The sequence below is a fragment of the Platichthys flesus genome, chromosome 21 (genome assembly GCF_949316205.1).
Source record: "Platichthys flesus chromosome 21, fPlaFle2.1, whole genome shotgun sequence".
NCBI lineage: Eukaryota > Metazoa > Chordata > Actinopteri > Pleuronectiformes > Pleuronectidae > Platichthys > Platichthys flesus.
The window spans coordinates 20,320,124-20,345,752 of NC_084965.1; the positions used below are offsets into that span (position 1 = coordinate 20,320,124).

The 25,629-nt window shown below is 38.4% G+C and overlaps 1 protein-coding gene across 2 annotated transcripts; it reads right to left on the reverse strand.

The window, feature by feature from the left end:
* Positions 1-382: 382 nt before the first annotated feature.
* Positions 383-24,843, reverse strand: abcd3a (ATP-binding cassette, sub-family D (ALD), member 3a). Of its 2 annotated transcripts, none has more exons than XM_062379115.1 (23): positions 24,684-24,843; positions 23,088-23,124; positions 22,872-22,970; positions 18,072-18,160; positions 15,889-15,958; positions 15,117-15,214; positions 14,627-14,750; positions 13,978-14,034; positions 11,408-11,550; positions 11,264-11,333; positions 9,902-9,971; positions 9,481-9,578; positions 8,891-8,982; positions 7,333-7,424; positions 7,147-7,219; positions 7,001-7,064; positions 6,770-6,847; positions 5,274-5,339; positions 4,794-4,883; positions 4,588-4,707; positions 4,141-4,245; positions 3,763-3,819; positions 383-2,418 (listed from the first exon to the last, which is right to left on the reverse strand). In XM_062379115.1, exons 1-23 carry the CDS (start codon positions 24,791-24,793, stop codon positions 2,341-2,343), a joined length of 1,980 nt encoding a protein of 659 aa, XP_062235099.1. In that variant the 5' UTR covers positions 24,794-24,843; the 3' UTR covers positions 383-2,340. The 2 variants fall into 2 exon arrangements, with proteins under 2 accessions (XP_062235099.1, XP_062235100.1); XM_062379116.1 differs by having other exon boundaries at positions 23,088-23,121; positions 24,684-24,842.
* Positions 24,844-25,629: the final 786 nt, after the last annotated feature.

Consider the following 25,629-nt stretch of genomic DNA (forward strand, 5'->3'; position numbering starts at 1 on the left):
AGTAGTGTCCCACACTTATCATATACTGCCTGCTATGTAAGTTAACTATTGTGTTTGCTATAGAAGACTTTTGGGATAATAGTTAATCTAAAAACAAAAGTTCTTTCTTATTTTAAATTAGAGATGAAGAGCCATCACATGACCTCTTGTTTAGTGCCATGCAGTGAGTGACTTTTTGACATAGCAGACCTTCATTAACAACACTGATTGACTGAGTTAGTTCCCAACTTAAAAGAATAAAATCTCTGCCGGGAACATACTGCATTCACTGTTAGAAGAACGAGTGTGATAGTGGATGCCATTAGAGAAGCACATCGATCAGACAGTAGATCATAGACTCACTTACCATCTTTCTCACACACCAACAAAAACAAACCAGACACAAGAAAAACAGACCACTTTATGAAAACTCCTACATTTGAATGTTTAGTGTTCTTTAGCACGTGTTTATCCATATAAAACCATGGGCAGAACAAAGGCTCCTTCTTTATCTTTTCTGAACACAGTCAATGTACATGTAGTAGAGCAGCAGAAGCGAAACAGGCTGTGTAATGACTGAGACGTCTGGGAAGGATCATTCCTGCATATTCAGGTTACAGTGACATTCATAGAGAAACTATTATTGCCAGTTCCCAGCTAAAGTGTTCATGTAAAATCAGTTACTATAATTTTCCAAAGTTCAAAAACATTAACACCTGCCCACCCCAATGTTTTTTAACATTTAAACAGAAATTCATAACTGCAATTAGACATCAATGCGATTTCAATAATAATAAAAAGAATAACAATAATATGCATTAGCCTTTTGATGAGAATTAACTTTATTTAAAAAATGTAGGTCATATGCTTAACCATTGGTTCTCACAGGAACATGATTTAAGAACATTTTTAGAATTTAGAACCTTTTCCTCTTGATTGACTACAGATACTGCCCTGCCTCTACTGTGGAGTAAGGGAATACAAACTGAATGAAGTAACACTTTTGTATAATCACTCTTTTCAAAATTGTCAGCACTTCTACCATGGCCACATGTTGACCTTGAACAATATGAGAAATGTACCGTCTTCGAAAATCCCCTAATTACAGGAACTTCAAAAAGGTCATTGAGGTAATTGTGAGGGTAGTATGTCCACATCACCCTGGCAGCTACATCGCATAGAGGACTGTCATTTACATATCAGGGTCCTCAATGTCAATTGAAGTGTCATTTCAAGCACCACTAACATTTATTACAGCAGGAATTTTCAAAACAATAAAATGACTGGAGAGGAGTGCTGCACTAGCAGCAGTTGTCTCCCTAGTCTGTGCCCCAACAACAGCAATGTACTATTTCATTTGGAAATTTCAAATCATCAATACTGAATGCCTGAGGGACAGACATATTGCAGTAGCTTCTGACAGACATCCAGGACACTGATATGTAGGCAGGTGGTCACACATTAAGGATACACTTGCGGCCCCACAAATCAGCCAAAAATGCTGTCCTTCCACAAGACTGAGTTTACCCAAGAGGCTCGCTGCCATGCTACAGTAATCCTTTCAAAGCCTTAGTCTACACTTGCTTCTGAAAAATCATATTATATTACTCTTTGTCCTGTAGCCACGGAAGCTGAGAGTGGGAGTGGTTAATCATTTTTTTGGTCCCTTAATATAAATGCTTCTTGCTTGATCATTACATTATCTTGAGATAAATGTGGTTCATATTTGAATCAAATGATTAAGATGGTATGATGATGATCGAACAGTCTTTTTGTTTGGAATTGTACTGAAGGTTTCTGGAGATTTTGGAGTGATTCCAATGTGAATTAATTCAGGATAACAACTTCCTAATTCCAAGTGCTTTTCGGATAATAACTGGGGAGAGTCGTATTGAGAACCTACAAGGCATTAGCATCACACGTGTTAGTATCCCAATGTATACGGAAATCAGTAATACCCTGTTCAGGATACTCCACTAGATACAGTGGAACATGATGCCTCAAAGGTCACTGTGGTGTGTTCTCTCCACACTACCTTACTGTACGTTACCATTGTACTGTATTACTACCAGATATGACTGCATATGCAGAGATGACTAAAACTGTTAAGCATACTTTCATCTTCCTTCAATAATTTAAGTGTATGAAAATACAACATAGATGTTAACTATAATATATGTTATATAATCACATTGGACAAATTCCTGATTAGATAGAGTGATGCTTTAAATTAAAACAAAGAAAGAAAACAAGGCTGAGTTACAAATGATAAAACCGTATTTTCTCCTTTGAGCTAGCTAGCTTTCTAGTTTAAACTTCTGTCTTGAGTGCAAAGATGTGATGGACTAGTTTTATTAGAAGTTATGAGCCAAATTCCACGGTTTCCTCTGTGATGGGCTTGAACTCGTAGTTTCCTCTCCCGTCCATGTGGAGATAATACTTAATGACAGAGAAAAGAAGAAAGTCGATAAGTACACTATAAGGCATTGTAAGTCACACACACTTTTTTCAAAATTGAAGTAAACCTTAATAAAACTGAGACTTGTCGGTTTAATTAAGTATCTAAAAGTGTATTTCAAACTGAATATTCTCAAGAGAACCAGAAGAGTAAAAGGTTCATGTCATTTTCTGTCATGATAAGGCTTACAGCTTTAGACATTATTATCCTGTGTTGTTCTGACCCCACTGATGTTGTCTGTAGTCTGATATTTCAACTGGCACACTAAGTTAGAAACAGGGGTGTTCAACATTTTATTCAATAACAATATTAACAGACCACCTTGTTGTAACCTATTGTAAACTAATATTGGATGATCATATGCAGTAGAAACGATAAATTACACTAACTGCATGTTATGCTAGAGGTATGGATGCACAATAATTATCTTGTGGTCAAAACAGTATTGGATGATGGCAAAGATGAATGGGGCAAAAAATATATATTTGATATTATTCCAACAATTAAATTAAGTTTGCTGGTTATGAGCTGGTTTAGTGTGTGTGTGTGTGTGTGTGTGTGTGTGTGTGTGTCTGCGTGCGTGCGTATTGACTGGGGCTAATTTCCAGAAACATTTACACACGTTCTGTCTTCACACTCATATCACTCGAGGGTTGCCATGTCCGTGGTTTTCCAATACAATAAGGTTGAATTAATGACATAATTTATGTTTACCACTAAATCCTAAACTGACTGTAGACCCAGCACTGATTTCACACTGAACCTCAATTTGACAGGGACAAGAGAAAACCTGGAGGACTGTTACGTACTTTCTTGAATTTTTATTTTTTTATAATGCTCTAATTACATTTGGTAAGACACAAAGGCTGGTTTTGACACTTTGTGAATTAATATCATAATTATGAAATAAGTACAGAACACGTCTGTGTCTCCGAAGTTGAACTACAATCTGTATTATGTGGTCGCAACACACATCATAGTCTCATCGATACGCAAGAGAGATATATTTTACCACATGGACCACTGACATAAGTGCAGTGAGTATGCTTAGAGTTTTGACTTTAACATGAGAAAGGTATTATGCACTGGTGTGCTCCAATTCACATAGGGCAAGCTAATTATTTGAAGTTCCTTTTAAATATAAAAATCGGTATTGGCCAAGAGAAGCAGGACATTTTCTGTTATCAGTATCAGCTCCAAAGAAAATTGACCTCGTGCATCGCTCACTAGAAGCTAAATCTTCTCAGAGAGGGAAAAGTAATGTTTGCTGCAGGAGAAAAATGATTTCATATGACAGCTCAGGGGCATGGTTAATAAGTCCTTACCTCATGATGCTTCCACAGAGACTTTCTGTGAGACACCGTGAACAAGCTGATTCCCACCTGTAAATTAAAGATAACATAACTGTTGCTGAACACCACACCAGATCAATGAGTCAAAAATTACCCACATCAACAGTAAGTGAGTCACTGCATCATCAAATTGCTTGAAAGTGCTTGAGATTTTCATTTTCAAAAACAAAGACCAGCAAAAAGTTGTGGCCTAATTCTGTCTCTGTATGATATTGATCATTTTTTTCCTCTATATATTTATTGTTGCTCCCTTACTGCAATAGTGTGTTTGAGTTTATCACAACTGAGCATATATAAATGTGGGTTCTGAGAGATGTGCTATATTTGTGTGTATGAGTTGCATAGGATTACCGTCCTGCAGTGGCTGTAGATGAAATCCTCCACATCAACACTGACTGCACTGGTGCACTCATCCAGAATAGCAAACTGGGGTTTATGGTAGAACAGTCTGGCCATCTACATACATGAACAGAAACAGCCACACATGCATCATCTGCTCACATCGGAATCAATAAGTCCAGTATTTGTCTGTGTTGCTGATGGATCAAACAGCTTATTGTTATGATTCAATTGAGTCATTGCAAAGTGCCAAGAACTTATATGCGTTATCTCAAGGGACATATTAATGTGGAGACCAAAAGATCTTCTTTTGACTCCCGGATGAGGTGAACTAATTCTCAATCTGAAACCCCACTTTAACTGTATGTGAGTATGAGCTGTGTTAATCGCCCCACCAACACCATGTTTCATGTTATGTTTCCAGTACTGCCTGTTGACAGGGAGTGAGTGGGTCCTTACAGCCATCCTCTGCTTTTCTCCTCCACTGAGAACATCCATCCAGTCCTGGACTGAGTCCCAGCTGCCCTCCCTGCCCAGTATGTGTCCCAGCTGAACATTGTCGAGATACTCCTTCAACACCTAGACATATACAGACAGAGTAAATTGTAAGTACTTAGAAACACACACAGGGATGGAGGTGAAAGTGTTAAGTGTATTGTGTCCACCTGATCAGAGATGCCTTTTCTCTTCTGTTCTTCATAGGTGTCAGGATAAATGACTTGATCCCTCAGAGAACCCAGAGTCATGTAGGGTCTCTAGAAAAACAACAGTCAACCAAGTGAAATGTATGATTAGAGGGTTGCATGCTTTAGTATGTGTTCACAGTTCACATGTGTTATGAGAACTGTACTACAAATTGACAGTGAAACTTGTATTTATGGCAGAAATATTTGATTACATTAGCTATTGATTATATATTTCTCGGTTGGCTGAAAAAATTGGCTGATACTAGCTGATCATAATAGATTTACACAATTTAAAAAGGTCCTATTTATCTTCAATTATCTGTCTTTGCAACACATTATTCTTTGTCAAACTAAATTTCCCAAACATAAACCAAATTGTTACTAAAACCTAAATCTAGTACATAGCTGGCACTAAGGGAAGTCTTTTTTAGGTGTTAATGGTGAGAAAAGACTATTTACCTGTGGAACATAGAACAGCTTTCCTCGTTCAGGTTTTGTCAGTTGTCCGCCAAACAGAGGCCACAACTTAAAAAGACGTGTAGAAAAATAAACATAAGTACACCACATGTGCTATGCTGACAAAAAGATTATGTTGTGCTTTCTAGTCATTGTTATTTCTCCAGTATTAGCATCACTACACTGGCTTCCGGTTAAATCTAGAATAGAATTTAAAATTCTCCTCCTCACCTTCAAGGCCCTGAATAATATGGCGACTTTTTATCTTAAAGAGCTGTTAGTACCCTATCAACCCACTAGAGCACTCCGCTCCCAGAATTCAGGCTTACTTGTCGTCCCTAAAGTCTCTAAAAGTATAGTAGGAGCCAGAGCTTTTAGCCATCAAGCCCCTCTGCTGTGGAATAATCTACCACTTTCAGTTCGGGAGCCAGACACTTTCTGTTAATTTAAAAGTAGGCTCAAAACCTTCCTTTTTGATAAAGCTTATAGTTAGAGCTAATTAGTGCAGCAGAACGTTACTTGTCCTATGTTCTAAAATAGGAAGCGTTTAGTTTAAAAAGGAAAAGAGGTACCAATGGCTGATATACTGAGTGGGCCACATTGTTTTCATCGTACTAGCATACAAACCAGTAGCCAGTCAGATTTACCGTGAGCCTCAGTGTACCCCCATGTACAGCCTGTATCATTGATTACAAGGCAAAAAACCCTGATGACGCTAAGACACAAAGGGAATTTCTGAAACATGACACACGGAGCTTCTCCTTCCAGCTTCTTCTTCCTCTTCTCCATCCCTATCACATTGAAATAAGTCATATCTCATTAGTACATGTTACTGACTTGACCCCTTCCCGAGTCCCTTTGCTTTATCGCCCACAGATCCGGGCCTGCTGTGGCCACACCATGGATTACGATTTGTGGATCGCGCATCAGAGGTCGCAATGGTGGATCCATTACGGCGGATTCTATATCTTGTGGGCTGATCGTAGTGGTAATGGCGGATCCTCTGTCGAGTTGGCATCATATAATGGTGGTGGACCACGACTGAGGCGGCGCCTGACGATGGAACTTAATAAGCGGCAGTGGACAATGACTTTGGACTTTAGTGGATCCGACCTGGATGATGGATCATAATCTTGCTGGCTGCTGACCATAGACTATGATTGCAGAAGGACTGCTTGACATATAGTATGGAAGTTATCCTTCAAAATGTTTACCCTCATAAATGCTGCTAAAACTTTAATCTTGATGATGTTTTCCTACACCTGACATCTATTGCACGTCTGTCCGTCCTGGGAGAGGGATCCCTCACATGTGGCTCTCTCTGAGGTTTCTATGTATTTTTACCCTGTTAACAGGGTTTTTTAAGTAGTTTTTCCTTACTATTGCTGATGGTTAAGGACAGAGGATGTCTCACCATGTTAAAACCCCATGAGACGAATTATAATTTGTGAATAAAATAAAATTTGATTGATTGATTGATTAACTGGAAGGTCTCTCACCTCTCCAAGTACTCTGAACAGAGAACTCTTTCCACAGCCATTTGGTCCACAAACCAGGACATTGGTGCCTGACCTCACCTTCAGAGCCCAGACAAACAATGAAAGATTTGAATACAACATTACAGAGACACTTTTACTCATATTATTAAAATCATGATATATGTTTGAGAAGCTTAACTAAAATTCAAGTTTTTCAAGCTAAGTCATGATTATGAAAGATGATGGCTGTACCTCAAATGTGAGTTCCTTTATGAGGATGTCTCCATTGGGTGTTGCTAGTGGGGTGTGGTCAAATCTGCAAAAAAAAGAAAAAAAAATGAGTTCATCAAACAAACGGAAAAATGCTGATATATTAAAATGACAAATAATAGACTTACTTAATGGTGTAATCTTTATGAATAATTTGACCACTTCCTGGCACCAGTATGACTTTCTCTGTAGTGTCCGTTTCTGAGGGGAATGGGAGAAAAATCAGTAAAGCTGTTTGGCTGCAAAGCTCCATTTCTATGTGATGAAAACTAATTTATCTGACATATTTCTATGTGATTAGGAGTCACTTGTACCCTTGTCTTGCTGGGAAACCATGGTGCGCTCATATTTGCCAGCATTCAGTTCTTTCAGGACTTTCATGAGTTCTGTAATACGAGACGTGAATCTGTGGGGACATACACATGGAAAAGACTAATTTGAATTTGTCAAAACAGATTTGAGTTCTGTCTGATTTGGAAGGGATGATAATATTGCATTCACGCCAAACACACAAAATAATATCAGCCGCTCTGCAGGGAGATCAGATTTACTGACATTTTAAAAAGAAAACAAATATAAAGTCAGAAGCAACAAATGGTCATCATTCAAGAATAGCCACAAAGTATCTGGTACCAAACCTATTTTCTATGTTAATTTGACAGGTATAGGCTCAATACATTCATCCGACCACACATGTAATGCCTTGGCAGGGGCCAGGGATGTGCATCGTGACCAAGTGAAAGCAGACAGTTGATTGTGATTAATTCAGATAATACAATCTGAAAACAGAATTGTCAAATGAGATTATGGGCCATGAATTAGTGGATGAACCTGTCATTTAGTTTATAACACAGAATATTAAACTAAGCTTAACTTCATCATGATGATTCTGTTTCTTGGGCTGAATTTGTTACTTGAATAACTCAAACAACTTGATTGCAAAAAATCATTGGTTAAAATTCCAAAGCTTCATTTGATATATTTAACTATGCACTGCTCAGTGGTCATGGTGTTTTGAACAGACGACCTGCTGTGGACAGCCTCACGCCCGCGCCATACTCTGCATGTGCAGCCTGTAATGGCTTGTTTACATGTTGTTCACATAGGCAACATGTCTGCTGTGTGCCTGCAGCGGAACTTTTACCTAAGGTTTCTGGTATACCTATTGTATTCCTCCAATAAAAGTATATATATGCAACTTAATGCCATAAAACTATGGTATGAAGCTGTGCATCTTCTGGCCCTGTGATAACCAATCAAATCAAATATATCATAATGTCCCCATCAGGAAATTCTTCTTGGGCCAAAGTGCTACAGCAGCTGCATAATGAACAGAACCTTGTTAGATTCAGTCAACAGAAACGCAGGTGCGCTTTTATTTTGGAAAGTGCACAGGATGTGTTGCAAATAATCATCTATTTGACAGAGTCTCTAGAAGAACAGCGCTAAGTGTCCCTATGCACATGTTGGTGTCATTTAAGATTTAAGTGAGTTACCACTAAGTGCAGCCATGTAAACTTTTAAAAAGAATTATGGGAAAACTTCACTTAAACTTAAGGGATAATCATCTTTCCCTTTAGGAAGCACAGGGGATTGTGTATCAATTCCACCTGCTTTGGTGCAAATGAAAGTGACAAAAGATGCAATGGAGAAGCAAAAACAGGACAACCCCCAAAAAGGGAATGGTTTGCATGTGGTGGCCATAGGCAATTGCTCTCTCCGTATCCTGTCTGACTGATTCATCTCTAGGTTTGTGTTCTGCTAGTGTCCTTGTCATTACTGGTAGCATGAGGTGTTGCCCACAGCCCAATCAGGTTGCACAGGTAGTCCAGCTCCTCCAGATAAAACAATTCAAAATTATATAATCCTCACCCTGAGAGGCGGGTCATCTCTCGGCCAGCCAGTACAATCCTGCCCAGGGCCTGGGACAATCTGAGGAGCATTCTCCCACTCTGGTAGTAGTCCTGCAGGTCACAAAGGTCCAGTTTACATTAGTAAAACCTCAAATATTTCAAACCAAGATTTTTCACATAAGTGTTGTATACTCCAAAAGCAATTGTCATTTAAAGAAGATGTCACAAGAAATAATAAATCTTTATTATAAGCCGCTTATCATTAAGACTACCTTAAGCTGTGTGCTTATGGAGCTCTGTATGCTGACTGCTTTGAAAGATATATGTTGCATAAACATACATGCCAGGCTTCCATTCGTTTCCATTAGTTTCAGTGCAGTAAAAAATTTGACTCGTTAAAATCCAAAGGGGGATAAACTGTAATGCTTGCCATTAAAGATGCATTTCTATTTTTAAGTTCCACGTTTTAATTTGATACCAATAGGCATGGGACAAGCAGACAATCTACATCTAAATGAAACATCAGCTAAATGAAATGAATGTAATGTAATGTAACTTAAATCAGATTTTGACCAGAAGGCTTTTGTGTGTGTGGCTTTTTTCTCTAACCTCCAGCAGCACAGACTGTGTGCTGTGCAGGTGTCGGGGGTGGGACAGGTTTAGGAATGGCCGGCTAACCACCAAATAGCCCACCACAGTAGCCAGGTCTGCAGAGAAACGAGATGTTGATACATGAAAAAAATATATATTATTTGCATAACCATTCAACAGTTCAAATTCTATAGAAATCATCATCATATAGACAGAGAATGGGATGTATCTACTAACTCTTGTGATCAAGGGGATTCATATTAAAACAATACGTACAATTAAAGAAAACTTCAAATTTACATTTTAATCATGGGATCCCTCTAAAATTTGATGAAAATAAAAAAACAATTTTTTTGTAAAGGGAAGTGAGTTTCTCGTTTCAGATTTCATTTATAGGACCTAATTGTTGTCGATTAGACTATGAAACATAAATACTTACACTTGGCTATCATGCTGTCTATAAATCCCATAGAGAAGCGAAAGAAGATGAAGTTATGCAAGTGGTCAACCTGGAAGAGCAAAAATGTGGAGAAACAAACTTTCAGCTTTTTTTTTATTCCGATAAAAGAATCAAGTGTAGCTGTTGCATTTATACAACTACCCGTTAGTAAAACCTTAATATTGCTCACCTCCAGTTGTTTAACACTGGTGCATTATTGTTGAAGATTACACCAGGACAAAACTGACCAAAACCTATGCTACGAATCCCATCTTAAAAGGGTAGTATAATTGTGTTTTTATCATTTCAGAAACATAGCCATGTTTAATTCTTGTATCTCACATACAGATCTGGAAAACTCAAGCCCCTTCTTTCTTCTCACATTAACTGCTATAACTCCCTTTATACTGGTCTTACTCAGAAATCAACCCACCGTCTACAGAATGCTGTAGACCAGTCTAGAATGCTGCTGCTCGGCTTCCAACACAATCCAACAATTCTACCATATCAACCCTGTTTAAGCATCCTTGTATTGGCTGCTTGTTTATTTTAGGATTGATTTATTTTCGAAAGTATACATGGGCTGGCCCCTCCATGTATTTGAGACCTTTGATCGTTCTCAGAGCCTAGACACCATCTGAAGTCTAAGCTGAAAACCAAAGGAGACATCTTTGTGGTGGAAATCTGGAGATACAAGAGGCTGGAAACAACAAAGCTATCTACGCGTATTTAATAAGGGGCTTTCTGCAGAAAGGATCAACACAGGGAAAACCACAAGGATCTCAGAGTGAAGATAGAGAACAGTCAAAAACACAGATCTTATATAGGACGACTTGGGGCTGTCTCTCTGAACCAATCCAGACTGGTTCAATAAGTGGTGGATGGGTAAACAAGTCCCAAAAGGCTCTGGCAGTTCTCATGTCATAAACAGTTCAGGTCATAAAGTCATTAGACAAGTATGCATAAGGTTAATCTTCAACTACAAAATAGGTTTCAACTATAATTAGTTAATTTTTCCATTACAGCCTTTTCTGTGAGAGCCCTTACAAAGACTTGCGAACGGTTAACTGTTTGATCTCACATTTTGTAAAAAAAAAAAGAAGCTTTTAACATCAGATTTTTACTGCTTTTATTATCCGTACCTCTTTTATCTTATTTTTTATTGTTTTTTGTAAAGCATTTTAATTGTAATTAAAAGTGCTATAAAATGAAATTATCTTTATTTTTTATAAAACACTCTCCTGCACACACCCACATCAATAAGACATTCTGGCTATGGTCAAAGGCGATAGAGGAAAATAACTCATGCAGTTTCACAACACATTCTATCTTTGTGGGTAACACTGCCAAAATGTTACCAACCAGTTTCTTGAATGTGGCATGGATGGTCTGTTTTTCCCTCATGTTCCCATTGTAGAAGGCAATCTCCTCACTGGAGAGAGACAAAAGAACAGATAAATACATTGTATTTAACAAATGCAGTTACATAGTAGTGTTTATTGTTACCTGTTGGTGATGAGGCGAGAGTTTACATAACGGTACTCTCCCTCGTAGCGCTGCTCTGTGACTGTCATCTTGCCCATTGGCCTCCTCAGTCTAGTCAGGAACAGACCTGAGATCAACAAGTATGCCATCATGACAGTTGGGCCCTACGTAGGTGAGAGAAGGTAAAGACAATCAAGTCATTTCATATATTCAGACTATAGGATTTCTGAAGATTGTGTTTGAGTGTCTGCTCGTCTCTGTCCCTCTTCACACACAAACTGATAAATCACATGTATTTAGTTATTAATCTATGATGTCCGATTGTGACTCCGGATCGTTCCGCTCACTATGACTCTGATGTCCTGAATGTGCGCGTCTGGTGTTGTGAAACAGGTTTAAACATGTGTCTCATAAGCTCTAGAGCTCCCAAAGTATGGGCCGCGTCCCCCTGGTGGGCTGTGAAGCCACTGCAAGTGGGCAGTGCGAGGTCATCAGAAATTAAATAGATAGAAAAGTTTCAGATTTGTAAGTAAGCGTTGATTACCACAAAAAATTATAATTGATTAAAAAAAATAAAATAATCATCACAGTTTAGAGGGGAATCATAGCTGAGGGGGAACTTTGTTGTGTACTGTGTCAAGCAAGATGGAGCAGAGGGAAAGCTGCTAATGACGAAGTGGAATCAGAAATTCCAACTGAATAATTCAAAACTAAAAAGAGGACTCGCAGAAAGGACTCAAGTGAGTACCTCTCGCTGGCCCAGAGGAAAACTCCCAAGCCTGTGTGTGTGTTGTGTGCTGAGATGCTAGCTATCAAGTCTCTGGGACCATGTAAAGTGCGCCGCCGCCATTTAGACACTAAACATGGACAATACTTATCCAAGCCTCGAGCATCTTTTAAAAATACGCCAGGAGAGCATCTGAGCCAGCTACGTGATGTTGCCGTGGGGCCACTTAAACACCTTAAGTATATTTGGTTACGTCTCAGATGTGTTTTTCTTCTCCCTGATATTCTTGTTGTGCTCTGTTATACAGACAGTAAGAATATATTAAAAAAAATCCACTATTTGCACTTCATGTTTTTTAACATTGGTTGCTTTGTAAATTGTTACTCTTAAATGTGGATGTTAATTGGATTTGCACTGCATATGCTTAAGTTCATATACAATTATTTTAACTATAAAATGAATAATATCTTTGGTAATAGATAATTATAGTCCTGTGTGTGGATCATAGAGTTGTGGTTAAAGGTGTGGGTGGGCCACACACTTTTTTAGTTTTCAAATTGGGCCGCGACATTCTTAAGTGTGAGAACGGCAGCTCTAGAGAATCAAAGGAACACAAAGTAAACGTCAGTGCTGTACGTGTCCGAAAACTAGTGATAAATGCTGTGGTTTATTGTTATTGTTAACTTAGACCAGGGGTCGGCAACCCGCAGCTCTGGATTCATATGAACGTAAATGTATCATCTTATCAGGCAAGCATGAAATACCAGGAGCATGTGAGTGGGCGAGTGTGTGTGTGTTCCCAGACAGCGCAGACACACACAGGCCCGGGGCTCTGCCCCCTCGCACTCGCTCAGAGAGACACAGTGAAATTAGAGTTTGTTCACGTGAAGCAGCCGCTCAGTGGAAAGTCTACTGAGTTCCTCTAGTCTCAGATGTTTAGAGATCAGCACCGCAGCTTCTTGATCAGAGCAGGAGCTGCAGTTGGTTTGTACCAGCTTCAGTTTATGTGTCCGCCTCCAGTCTGACCTGCTCTCACTTTTGTTTTAAAATTTCGTCAACTTAAATATGCGTCACATCCTATTACGTCTACGACCCGGCGCTCACGCCTGCAGGTCGCTTATCTAGAGTTTCCAACCCCCGGCCTCAGTAAACTAACCATGGATAAATCCCAAAAAAGAAAAGTCTGGGAGGAAAATAGAGAGTTTAATTCTGCTTGGACAGATTAATTTGCTTTCATTGCCAACGATGCAGGTTTGTCTGTTTGCTTGATATGTGGCGAGGAATTAGCAAACAACAAAAAATGTAATGTTGAAAGACATTTTCAGAGCAAGCACACAGCATTAGCTGAAAAGTATCAAGCTGGAGATGAGCGAAAAAGCATAGTTCTGTGTCTTATTTATTTCAAAGTAGGACTTACACATGTATTTTTTTCCTCTTCATCATAAGAAAGTGTTTTCCTTTGTTGTAACAGGTAAAATTAGCTATTAAATATCAGTAGTTTTCTTTATTGTTTTTCTATAATTTCATAAATGCAAAAAACTATAGTTTCTATATAAATATATAGTATAACTATATATGCAGCTTTATAATCTTTGATATCAAATATGTTGTGCGGCTCCAGACAAATTTTATTTGGGGGAAGAGGGGCCAAAAAGAGGCTCTTTTGTTAGTAAAGGTTGCCCACCCCTGACTTAGACCAATCTGGAGGAACACGACCGTTACCAAACATATTCAAAGTTTGGACCTCATGTCTCAGTGAGGTTGTCATTTAAGTAGGTTTGATTTGTGTATTTTTTTTTATGTACATTGACTGAGAGGAAGAGGAGCATAACTAAATCTCTTTGTCTTTGGAACATCTACTTACCTGAGCACCAATGGCACTTGTCAGCTTGAAGATGTACAGACCAATATCCAGAATAGGCTGCAGACGAAAAACAAATATTTGTAAATAACACTAGTAGACAATAAATGACAGACGTGTTGAAACATCCTGGTATATACTGCTTGTAATGTCCCTTTTTCCCAAACAGAGTAACACTTCGAAAGTGCTTAACTATAACTCTATACCCGCTAAAGCTAATCGACCCAGTGAGGATGTCAACTTATCAAAATTTTTAAGAAACACACACCTTGCAGGAACTGTCTGAATTTGATTTGTCATTGATTAACAATGCATTTAGGCAATTCTCACATTTAAAAAAACATGTGAATACCTTATGGGTAGGGGCACATTTTCACTGGCCCAATCTCTCCCTGCACCTCTGCTGGCCTCTATACTACGGTTGTAGTGTACAATGCTAAGGCACAAGGCCATCATGCTTGATGCAGCAGGACTGTGTCATTAATTTTGTATAATCTGCCTTGAACATGGAGCTTAAGTGGTGATGCTTATTTAATTTAGTAACAAAAAGTCACTGTGGAGCACTCAAAAATATAAACCTTGACTCTCATTTACTGTGCATCCTAGAAAATTGTAGAATATTTCCCAGCAGACAGTTTAGACAGTCTGGTACCTTGCTTAGGTTGGAATAAAGGTCCACAACACTGTTGCAGAACTTCTCCACATCTTGTGTCAATAGCTGGTCTGCATTAGCTATCCGGTTGTCCAGATTTCCCATTTTGTAGAAGGTGAAACCTCTGAAGAGGAATAACACAGGTGAAGACTTGGAAACACACATGCAGTTCTACAGGTGAGTGAAAAGTCAGAGAACCACAGGATCTCCATGTGGTCATTTAACATTTTCAGTTTCATCTTTTGTTCTTAGAATAAGCACTCGATCTTTTCCACAAAATTTAAATTTGCTAATAAATTGCATCTCAAAATAAGCTGTTGAGTTCTGGTCCAAGCTAACAATTGAATGTTTCAGTTTTTATGTTCTGTTTATTAAGTGTTATATGTTTAAAATAGTTTAAAATGCCAATCACAATTACACAGAACCCAATATGATGAAGTTATTATCAAATAATAGGATATGATGGTACAGCATATACTGTAATACTTACTGCAAATACTGGTCATACAAGTGCTTTGTGAGCCTCTCACGAAACCTCAGCTTCAACTCATATAAGCCTAACTTCAAGAAGTTGTTCACCAAGGCAATCTGGAATGATCCACAATGACAATTACAAAACAAGTTGCAGGTTATACAATCCTTATAATAATGTTTGTTTCCAATAGGAGCGATAGGATAGAGAATGAGGAGATCATGCACTAGTATAATAATATTGAGTATTGTTTAATAAGAGCAATGCAAACTCAAAACTTAAAGAATCTGAAATTCTTAGAAATATCCATGTTTTTCTTTTTGCCAGCAAATCAACAATAAATGTATCCTGCTAACAAGTATTGTGTGTGTATCCAAAGTTTGATATTGCTTAGTATTTGTTGCTATATATCCCAGCATACTTTATTTTGACTCAATATAATACCAGCCTGATGCAATAAACAGTTGATAGGAAAATGGGGATCAATTGGCCAGGGAATGACCTCCAACAAATTCTTCTTGTTTAAGTAATCGTTGCTAAAAGCTACAGCTGACAGCTGTGTAATGGATCTAATGATACATTTTCAAAAAAGAAACTACACTGTATATTAATGTATATAGTAAGATTTACTACAGAAGAGAACCACTTAAATAATATGCAGGAGAATTAACCGACATTGAACTACAAATGTTACACAATAATAATAAAAACAGCAATAATAATAATAATGTAGCAATGTATATCATACTTCAGTGTGTGTCAAAAAGAAACATTTTACAAAATGACTTACAACTGGCATGAATTTCATGAAGCTGAACAAGAAGATCTTGAAATCTTTTGTTGAGCGACCGATTATTGCACTGCAAACCACAACATGCAAAAAGATGAGCAAACATCACCAAGTAGGTCACAGGGTAAATTGTCTATGTAATTGTGCTATCAGCAAAAAAACACAAGATTTATTCATATGGAGATATCCTCCAAAGTTGTTTCCCAACTAAATTTGATAAAAATCTGTCAATGTTTTGTTGAGTTCATTTGTGCTGTTTTTAAACAGCACCCCTTTAATGCTTTAAAAGGTTTATGTGGATATCATTATTACAGTCACAATTCACAGAAGCCACGCTAAACTATATCAGTACTTGTAACCTCAAGAATAACTTGCTTGTGGGATTATCAGTTAATAACAGTTTCCCTTTTAAACTGTAATTTTAGTTGTTTTATTTACTTAAACCTGTTGTAGGCATAAACTTAATAACACTGTTACAACTGTATTCTACATTTTCAGATGGAAAATTGATTGAGGGTCAGAAGTATTGATTCATTAAAAGGCCATATATTTTTACTCTGCGAGGAAAACCTATGTAGTGGACACAATGTTTTTTCCTTAAATCGCTATACCTAATCATTTAAATTTTTGCACTGATCTCAGGTTTTTATTATTAGACACATGATGAACACAAAACTTATATGGAATTACATGTTAAAATACTTTCCAGTTAATACTAACAGTATAAATTTCACGACCAGCTAAACCCACACTTCAGTGTTATGACTGAAGGAAGTTTAGAAATCAAAAAAGAACCACACAACTTAGAAGCAGTTAGAGTTAGTGGTTATAAACTTGGCTTTCCACCTCTATGAGAGCATGTGACAGTTACCCCTGGTATGACTGATATGTAGGAACAAAAGTGCTTCTTAAATAATCGGATGTCTCTGCTTATTATACCGCTGTGAGGAATCAAAATAAAGTCATCAGATCCTGCAAGGAATTAAATAACATACATTTGCGGACAGCCAGAGCATTTTCATTAAAACTTAAGAGAACATTAACAGCTTGATACAGTGACTGACCTAAAACTGGCAGAAGCAGAAAACCAATTATAATGCAAACTGTAAAAACTGATTGGGGTGAATTGGTGAAATACAGAAATACCTGTTTAAATGTGTATCATAACCATGGCCAATGAATTGGACAAATGAGTGGCTGTGGTTTAGGAGAGAGAGCAGGTTCTCTACTAATCAGGCGGTTGGCAATTTGATCCCAGTTTCCTCCATATTGCCTGCCTAAGTGTTCTTGGGCAAGATTCTGAACCCCAAATCCTGCAAGCAGTATGGCTGATGCATGATAGTTAGATGCACTATGGTAAATGGTTTTGGTAAATGGTTTTGTATTTATATAGCGCTTTTCTAGTCTTGATGACCACTCAAAGCATCTCTATGAATGCTAAACTGTACTGTAAAGCACTTTAAGTAGCCGTCAAGGCTGGAAAGGCACTATATAAATACAGACCATTTACAGTATTATTTTAGATGGAGATTGTAAATGCTTCTGGAAATAAATTTCTACTTATTGGGAATTTTCAACTGCCAAAAAAGACTTCAATAAAAACCTTTATTTAATTATCAATACAGTTTTCATTATTAAAATCAGAAACATCCTGTCTCAAAAGGATGTTGAGAATCTAGCGCAAGCATTTGTTACCTCCAGACTGGACTATCTCTCTCTCTCTCTCTCTACCCAGCCAGTGGAGGCAGATGACCTTCATTGAGTGACTGCAACTGTTTAGTCTTACAAAAGGGAGGATTAGATATTTTATGAATTTACCTTCCTCGAATCACGATAACAACAAAGGCCCTTTGGATGTTGCACGGTAAATTTGAAGTAGCAGCTTTTGCTTTATATGGGCATGGTGCAACATGACCAATGGTATTAGATGTGCTGTTTAAAATGAGGCTCCTGGGACTATGAAAGCATTTTTCATACCTACAGTATTGGAGTACTGAAACAATAAAACAAGAGCAAAAAGTGTCATGATTACTGACTGCACTATATTATATTTAATTTTCCCATCTGTGAACATAAGACTGAGAGAGTTGTCATGGCTGCTTCATAATAACAAGATAATATTAAGATGACTATTTAGAAAGAGCAATTTTAAACTTTAAATGATAATCCACACAGAATCTGACCTTTCAATCATGGTGCCGTTCTGGATCATCCATACGTCACAGTAGGTCCTGGTCACTAACATGGCAGCGATAAGCAGTAGGTATCCAGTCTGTGGTGGAGAGAATAGTTACGAGAGCCTGTAAAACATTGCCTATCATAAAGTCCGTTATCATCCTGCCCTTGACTCTGCTTCTATCTGCTGAGCTGATCGGATAAGGCCGAATGAAAAACCAAGAGCCATGTGACTGTGACCTTTAATTATGGAGCTAAGGTATCTGTGTCAAAGGGCTCCCCTCTCTGTCATGTCATATTGAATAATGTCTCAAATGTCCAAATCTTGGTGTTGTTTTATACACAAGCAAACTGCATACAGGACAAATAGAACTGAATCATTATTCTGTAATGATAAAGACTTCATGTGAAATCACTTGCTGTATTTTGGGTTTCATCTGACATCCTAAATCAAGTGTATATTTTATAGTGTAACCATTGTTAGGTTCAAACCAAACATGAAACTAGGTACTGACTATTCTTGCAAAATCAAAAAAATATGCATGATCAAGTTTTACAAAGGCCTTTGTGTTTTTGCTAAAAGCTTACAGTAAACATGAAGAATATTTTTTTTTAATTTTAGGAGCTATTTTTCATTACCTATGTAGCTTTAACAGCTCAGTATTGACACTATTATATATCATATTAAATCATCACAAAAATATCAAAATCAGTTTGCATGTAATAAATTCCTAATGATCAAATTTTATAACCTAAATCTTTACATCAATGAGTTACAGTCCATCCAGAATATATTCACAGCGCTTCACTTTTCCACATTTTACAGTGTTATTCTAAAATGGATTCCTTTCATTTTTTTAATTATTTACAGCTTAGCTCAATACCTTGTTGAAGCACCTTTGGCAGCAATAACAGCCTCAAATCTTTTTGAGTATGATGCTACAAGCTTGGCACACCTATTTTTGGGCAGTTTCTCCCATTATTCTTTGAAGGACCTCTCAAGCGTTATCATGTTGGATGGGGAGCGTCGGTGCACAGCCATTTTCAGATCTCTCCAGAGATGTTCAATCAGGTTCAAGTCTGGGCTCAAGCAGGTTTTCGTCAAGGATGTCTCTCTACATTGCTGCATACATCTTTACCTCGATCCTGACTAGTCTCCCAGTTCCTGCCGCTGAAAAACAACCCCACAGCATGATGCTGGCCCCACCATGCTTCACTGTAGAGATGGTATTGGCCAGGTGATTAGCGGTACCTGATTTCCTCCAGACATGACGCTTGGCTTTCAGGCCAAAGAGTTGAAACTTTGTTTAATCAGACGAGAGAATTTTGTTTCTCATGGTCTGAGAGTTCTTCAGTTGACTTTTGGCAAACTCCAGGCGTGTTGTCATGTGCCTTATTCTAAGTGGCTTCTGTCTGGCCACTCTACCATGCCGGCCTGATTGGTGGAGTGCTGCAGAGATGGTTGTCCTTCTAGAAGGTTTATCTTCTCTTCACAGTGCAACGCTGGAGCTCTGGCAGAGTGATCATCAGGTTCTTGGTCACCTCCCTGGTTAAGGCCCTTCTCCCCTGATCGCTCAGTTTGGCCGGGTGGTCAGCTCTAGGGAGAATGGAGGCTACTGTGCTCATTGGGACCTTCAATGCTCCAGAAAACTTCTGTACCCTTCCCGAGATCTGTGGCTTAATTCAATCCTGTCTCGTAGGTCCACAGACAATTCCTTGCCTTTCCAAATCTTGTCCAATCAACTGAATTTACGAGAGGAAGACTCGAATCAAGTTGTAGAAACATTGCAAGGATGATCAGTGGATACAAGATGCACCTTTATAGTGTCATGGCAAAGGCTGTGAATACTTATGTACATGTGACTTTTTTCGTTTTTTAATTTCACGTTATCAGTATGGGGTATTGTGTGTAGACTTTTGAGGAAACAAATCTATTTAATCCGTTTCGGATAAAGGCTATTACATGACAAAATGTGGAAAAAGTGAAGCACTGTGAATACTTTCCGAATGCACTGTAAGATTCCTAGGAATCAGTACAAAGTATTTGACCGCCCAGTGTTTCCCCCAGTAAATGTCTCAGTCAAGGTGGTAAGTAGGTGGCGGTGCTGTTGGCGCGGCGCGTAGCGGCGCGGCGAAAATTTTTGGGGGTATTTTGCTCAAAGATGCCAGTACGCATGAATGAAATAAACAACTGTTTATTTCAATATAAATAAACAACAGTAGGTACAAATGTTGTGGAAAACATGCAGACACTACAAAATAGGGTTTAAGCCGGTTTTTAAGAAAAATCAAGCTGCCTCGGAAGATGACAGTTTGTGATGTCGGATTCCGTTCAAATTAACCGCCTATTCATTGTGGACGGCAAGAAAAAAAAAGTTTTCGCGCATGCGCACCTGATTCTGTATGATTTAACATGTACGCAAATAAGCATCATTCTTTGTGCCTTTTTTACGTAAATGGTATGCCACATAAGCCTTTACGTTACATATCATTCATGGACCAATTAAAATCGAGATATTACTAGACATTTACGCAGCTTAAGGCCAATGTATGCTACTCCGAGTCCGTTGCGGACTGACGGACGGACGGAGCGGACGGACCCTTTTTGATTTGTAGTTCTACGAGCCTTTTTGTTGTGAAAACAATTCACCGCCAGAACAGTAGATGGCGCAACTGAAGTCGAGCTTAGAGAAGCCTACCTCATGAGGTATATAGAAGAAGTCCACGCTGGTTTATTTACGTCCTCCCGGCTCCTCACACACAGTGAACGATGGCAGCTAACAGAAAAAGGATGTTGATGACGCGACAGTTTTTGCTGAATAAAGTGACACCCAGTGGGTCATAATGCTTATGTTATCGTGTCTTAACGCAGCGGTTCCCCGGTCTTGTTTCCAAACTGCGTTGCTAATTCAACAGCTGCAACAGCTTGAAGCTACACGGAGGCAGCTAGCTTCCCCCCAGCTTCCACACACAGTCAGCAGGGACACCCGATACTAACTACTACCGTTAGTTAGTATCGATCTAAAGTGTTTGCTTCTAACCTGACGGTGTTTGAGAAAGAGTGTCATGAGCCGTGGGATTAAAGTCAGCGGGTTTTTGCGCTGTTCCCACCGCAGTTAGCATGGTGGTTAGCCCGCTAGCCACGTTATGAAAGTTCGTTATAACAGTATGTGACCGTACACACGTGCCGCAAGTGCTCTAACCAGCCACCGTCAGCCGGACAACGCCGCTGGCTTAACACACTTGTCACATTAATTATATAGTCGTAGTTGTGATTTTGGTTAATTGTGATGTAGGGAATGGAACAGGAAGTTTCCATTCCGAAATGCTGGCGTTAGCGGACCAATCACAGCCAAGGGCTATCCGTGGGCTCTCCGCCATTTCGACGTGTAGTTAGAAAAAGGAGAGCTGCACGAGAAGCTCTCCGAGGAGCCGCGGAGCGGCACGGAGAGGGCGTTCCACGTTGGAGAAGGCGGCCCTATCTGTCCGTTATGCTGTAGTCCTACATAATGATGAATGCTGTCTTTTATTTTTTAAGTTGAATAGAAGTAGTACTTATTTGAAATCGGCCGTGCGTGCCTGTTTGTTGTTTATTGTTTTTGATTTAACAATATATAGGTTTAGAGAAATCTGGCTTTCAGAACTCAGTGCCTACCCACTCACTGACCTCACCGCACGTCACTGGCGGTAGATTGACAGGTGACTATGATAGACTATGCAACTATATATTCAACCACCAGATGTCGCCGTCTCAATTACACTCAAAAAACTTTATTGGCACGACTAATGTTGTAAACAGTATTACCTGAGTATTATCAATGCCATTTTTTTTTTTTTTCAACTTTTTTTTTTTTTTTTTTTTTTTTTCCAATACATTGGTAGTCAAGGCGGGGCCCTAGTCTTGTTAAGGCGGCCGCCTTAACAAGATAGTGCTGGGGGAAACCCTGATCGCCCATTGCTCTCAAAGCCACAATTCGTTGTGACATGGATTAACATTCATGCCACATTTTTTGACTTGGGAGGGGACTCACTGTCATGTTCATTGAACCAGTTTGAAACAACTTGTATTTTGTGACATGGCCAAAATGGATGATCATTGACAGCAATAATACTCAACAGACAGTGGCATTCGAAGAGTTATTGTTATTAAGGTACTAAGTCTGTCAAGAAAACATTCCCCACACCAGCAAATTGTTTCTATGTACACTGCAGCTTCAGGTTTGTGTTCTGTGCTGACAGGAGTTGAACCTGCTGTGGTCTCTGCTGTTGGAGACCATCATCAACAAGATGATTCCTTCCAAAGACGTGCTGCTCACTAGATGATTTTTTGATTTTCGCACGATCTTTAATAACTCTTGAGATTGTTCTGTGTGAAAATGTTATGAGATCAGCAGTTTCAGAAAGCTCATACCAGCCCATCTGACACCAATAATCGTGTCATGGTCACTGCGATCAAACTTTCATCATTCTGATGTTATGGAAACACTGTGTCGGCCTGTTGTTCTGTTTCAATCTTGTTATCTAACTTGTTACAAATAATAAAGCTGTGGTTATATTCTTTGTGTCACAGACACTCGTCCATCTTAACCAGAACTTTCAATTCAAAATCCATAATTAACTCTTTCTAGGTGTATTTGTGTATGTCTGATGATATTACCATTAATAATTCAATTAAAGTTAATTCAGTTTAGTTCCCTCATTAAAAATCAAGTACTCCTTGACCCTGATTAACCATGAGATTTCACCAGTCTGTCTAACTTTCCTGTACCGATGGTGTTAAAAACCTTATCAGCATTTCATTGTCATACCTCCATGCTGAATAATCGAGGCACCAGGATCCGTACAATCTGGAAGATTCTGAGGAAGAAATCCTTGTCCACTCCTGCACGATCTTTTCTGCCATCTTTCTGTAAAAAGAGATATAACAATGGTTCTCTTGGATTCTACTACAGCCATTAATGAAAATGTTTAAAACAAACATTAAAGGCTTCAGACACTCAAATGTGAAAATAAGACTAAAGTACCTCAGTGTTCAAGACAAGATCAGAGCCTCCTTTTCTACTGAAAAAAAAAGAGCAAATCAAATTGATTATGAAGCTGATTTAAAGTTAAGCAAGTAAGTAAGCAAAATATACTTTTAATCATCAAGGTTAGCACATCACTTCTAAAAAAACACTTGACTTGTTCTGTGCTATTTGTGCAATACCAAAAAATATCAACACTAAATAAATACAAACCATTTACCATCAACTGCTATGAGATAATTTGATATTGAACTTTATTATATTTTTGTGGACTAGTGATAACAAAACAATAAAAAATGTAGTATATAAAAGCTTTTATATTTCTAGCTGTATTTGAGTGTTTGGGGCAATGTTGCAAATCAGCATTATAATGTTGTTAGGAGTCCTATCTTTATCAAAGACGGGTGTGGTATTTGCAGACAAGAGATGTGGAGGGACAGAAAAACACACAGGTCTGCATAGAGGAAATGGAAATAGAGCTACTAAAGAAGATGGTCTTCACACTGAGGGTGTCGGAGTCAGAGCTACACCTGTTTAAACAGTCCCGTGTGAGATTCGTTTTGATATCTTTGGCAGGCCACATTGTACATTTTACCCTTGCATATGAAAACATCAAAAAGCTTTAATGGCTGAGCAACTGGTGAAAAGAATATTTGACTTTGTGAACTGGTTGACAAAAGTAATATTACACAAGAACACAATGTTTCAAATAATATCATTACTGTATGAAACTTGGGTCATTTATTCTCACATCTCCACTGATCAGACTATATTTATAGATCCTATAAGTCTGGAATGTTATCCCCATGACAAAGTGTCACACAGTAGTTGTGTCTAGTGTCTGTGTTACGGATATTTGGAAAATAAAAAAAGGAGCCCTAACAAAAGGTTCTGGCAGTTAGGATTGTAAAAATGGACTCACACGAAAGACAGATAATGAGAACATAACAATGCTAAATTATTTGTAGTAAAGGTGATATGGACACAATATACAACCCTTTAAAGTAAAAGTTACAAACAGTTTTACTGGGTAACAAGTTTAAGGGTCGAGGACAGGATCCATTTTAAGGTTGTCTTCCTCTTAAATTAACATTTAAAACGTAAATCTGAAGCATATACTAATACACTTAAACTTATTTCTCCTCTTATAATCAATCTTCTTTAGGCAGCATACACAAACTGCGTATATCAATTCGGAACGGTCGTGGAGACTTGGCTGGTAAGACGGATACAATTCAGTTAACCATTTAAAAATGGAAACTTTTCTGTCCAAGCAAAACGCGTTGCAGAGTAATAATGTCAGACAGATCAGTTATAAAGAAACCAATGGTTAACTCCACTCGGAGACACGACTGGACATATCAAGTCGTTAACAAGTTGGCGCAAGCTTCACGAATCCCTCATTTAATGGTGTCGATTGAGCTATTAGTGACAGGCATTGGTTTGGTCACGGTAAATGTAGTTCTTCGGTCAGGGAAATGAGAGTGATAGGAGGTCGATTGTCACCTGCTTGAACGAGGAGGGAAAGAAGCTAACTAGCATTCCGATGTCCTGGTTTTCTGCGCTTCAATGTGGACGTTAGTGTTAATAACTTACCCGTCCTGTCTGTGCGTCCGTCGTCTACGTTTCAGCAGGTATAAAACCAGCAAAACACCGCCTGCTATTGAGGAGTTCTTTGCTGTTACATATCTACTGAAGGCCGCCATGTTTCCTACACAGCGACCGATTTAGTTGTTTGCTTTGCTCGAGGTTGCTACAGTGGAACTCTGGGAGTTGCAACGTCTTCTTCTCCCTTCTTTTCCTCGCAAAATATCAGACCTCCCCCTAGTGGACAACATAACATTACTCTCCAGTTTGACATGCGTAAGCAGAGATCCTTCCTCACCTGAGTCCAGTGTGAATTCAACTTTTAAATCGACCATTTTTTTTACATAAAAAACAATCACTAAAACATTAATAAATCGATGTGATGAAGACATTTGGCCCATTGGTATTTTTGAGTAGGGGACATTTTCCAATTACATTGGGTTATTTAGTAGGGTGGGTTGAGTATTTCAAGTAGTAAAGAGTAGTTCAAATAGAAAGTGTAGACAATGTGTGCTTACAATTCTACTGCTAAATAAAAGTAAATATCAGGTTTTTGTTAATTCTTTTGAATTTATCCTTCTAGGTGACCAGATACCGATTTGTCAGTGTAATTTGAGACAGGCATCCTTTAAATTAATTTGAGTATGCAAGAATTGAGAGTTCAAACATAGCCACTCGAAGTAGTGAACAAACAATTATATTTAATAGATAAATAAAACTTTGTATGTAGAAGTAAATGTGCACATAAAGTGAACAAACCAACAGTCCCAAAACTACCAAACCAATGCAGGTTATTGTGTCGACATTGAGGCAGAGACTGTAGGAGATACAAATCAATTCTGCTTCATAATATATGGATGGCATGAGCACATGCAAAACATGGATCACAGACAATATGCACGTATTAACATTTAATCAGAACAAGCTCAGTTAAAACAGTCAAACATTTTCACTG

Bases quoted from the DNA above. Each gene is read 5' to 3' on its own strand.
- abcd3a (XM_062379115.1), bottom strand. From the start codon at position 24,793: ATGGCGGCCTTCAGTAGATATGTAACAGCAAAGAACTCCTCAATAGCA. The intron at 14,751-15,116 runs GTAAGTATTACA...ATTCCTCTTCAG, and splicing joins TTGTATGACCAGTATTTGCA to AGGTTTCACCTTCTACAAAA. The intron at 6,848-7,000 runs GTACAGCCATCA...TGGGCTCTGAAG, and splicing joins TAAAGGAACTCACATTTGAG to GTGAGGTCAGGCACCAATGT.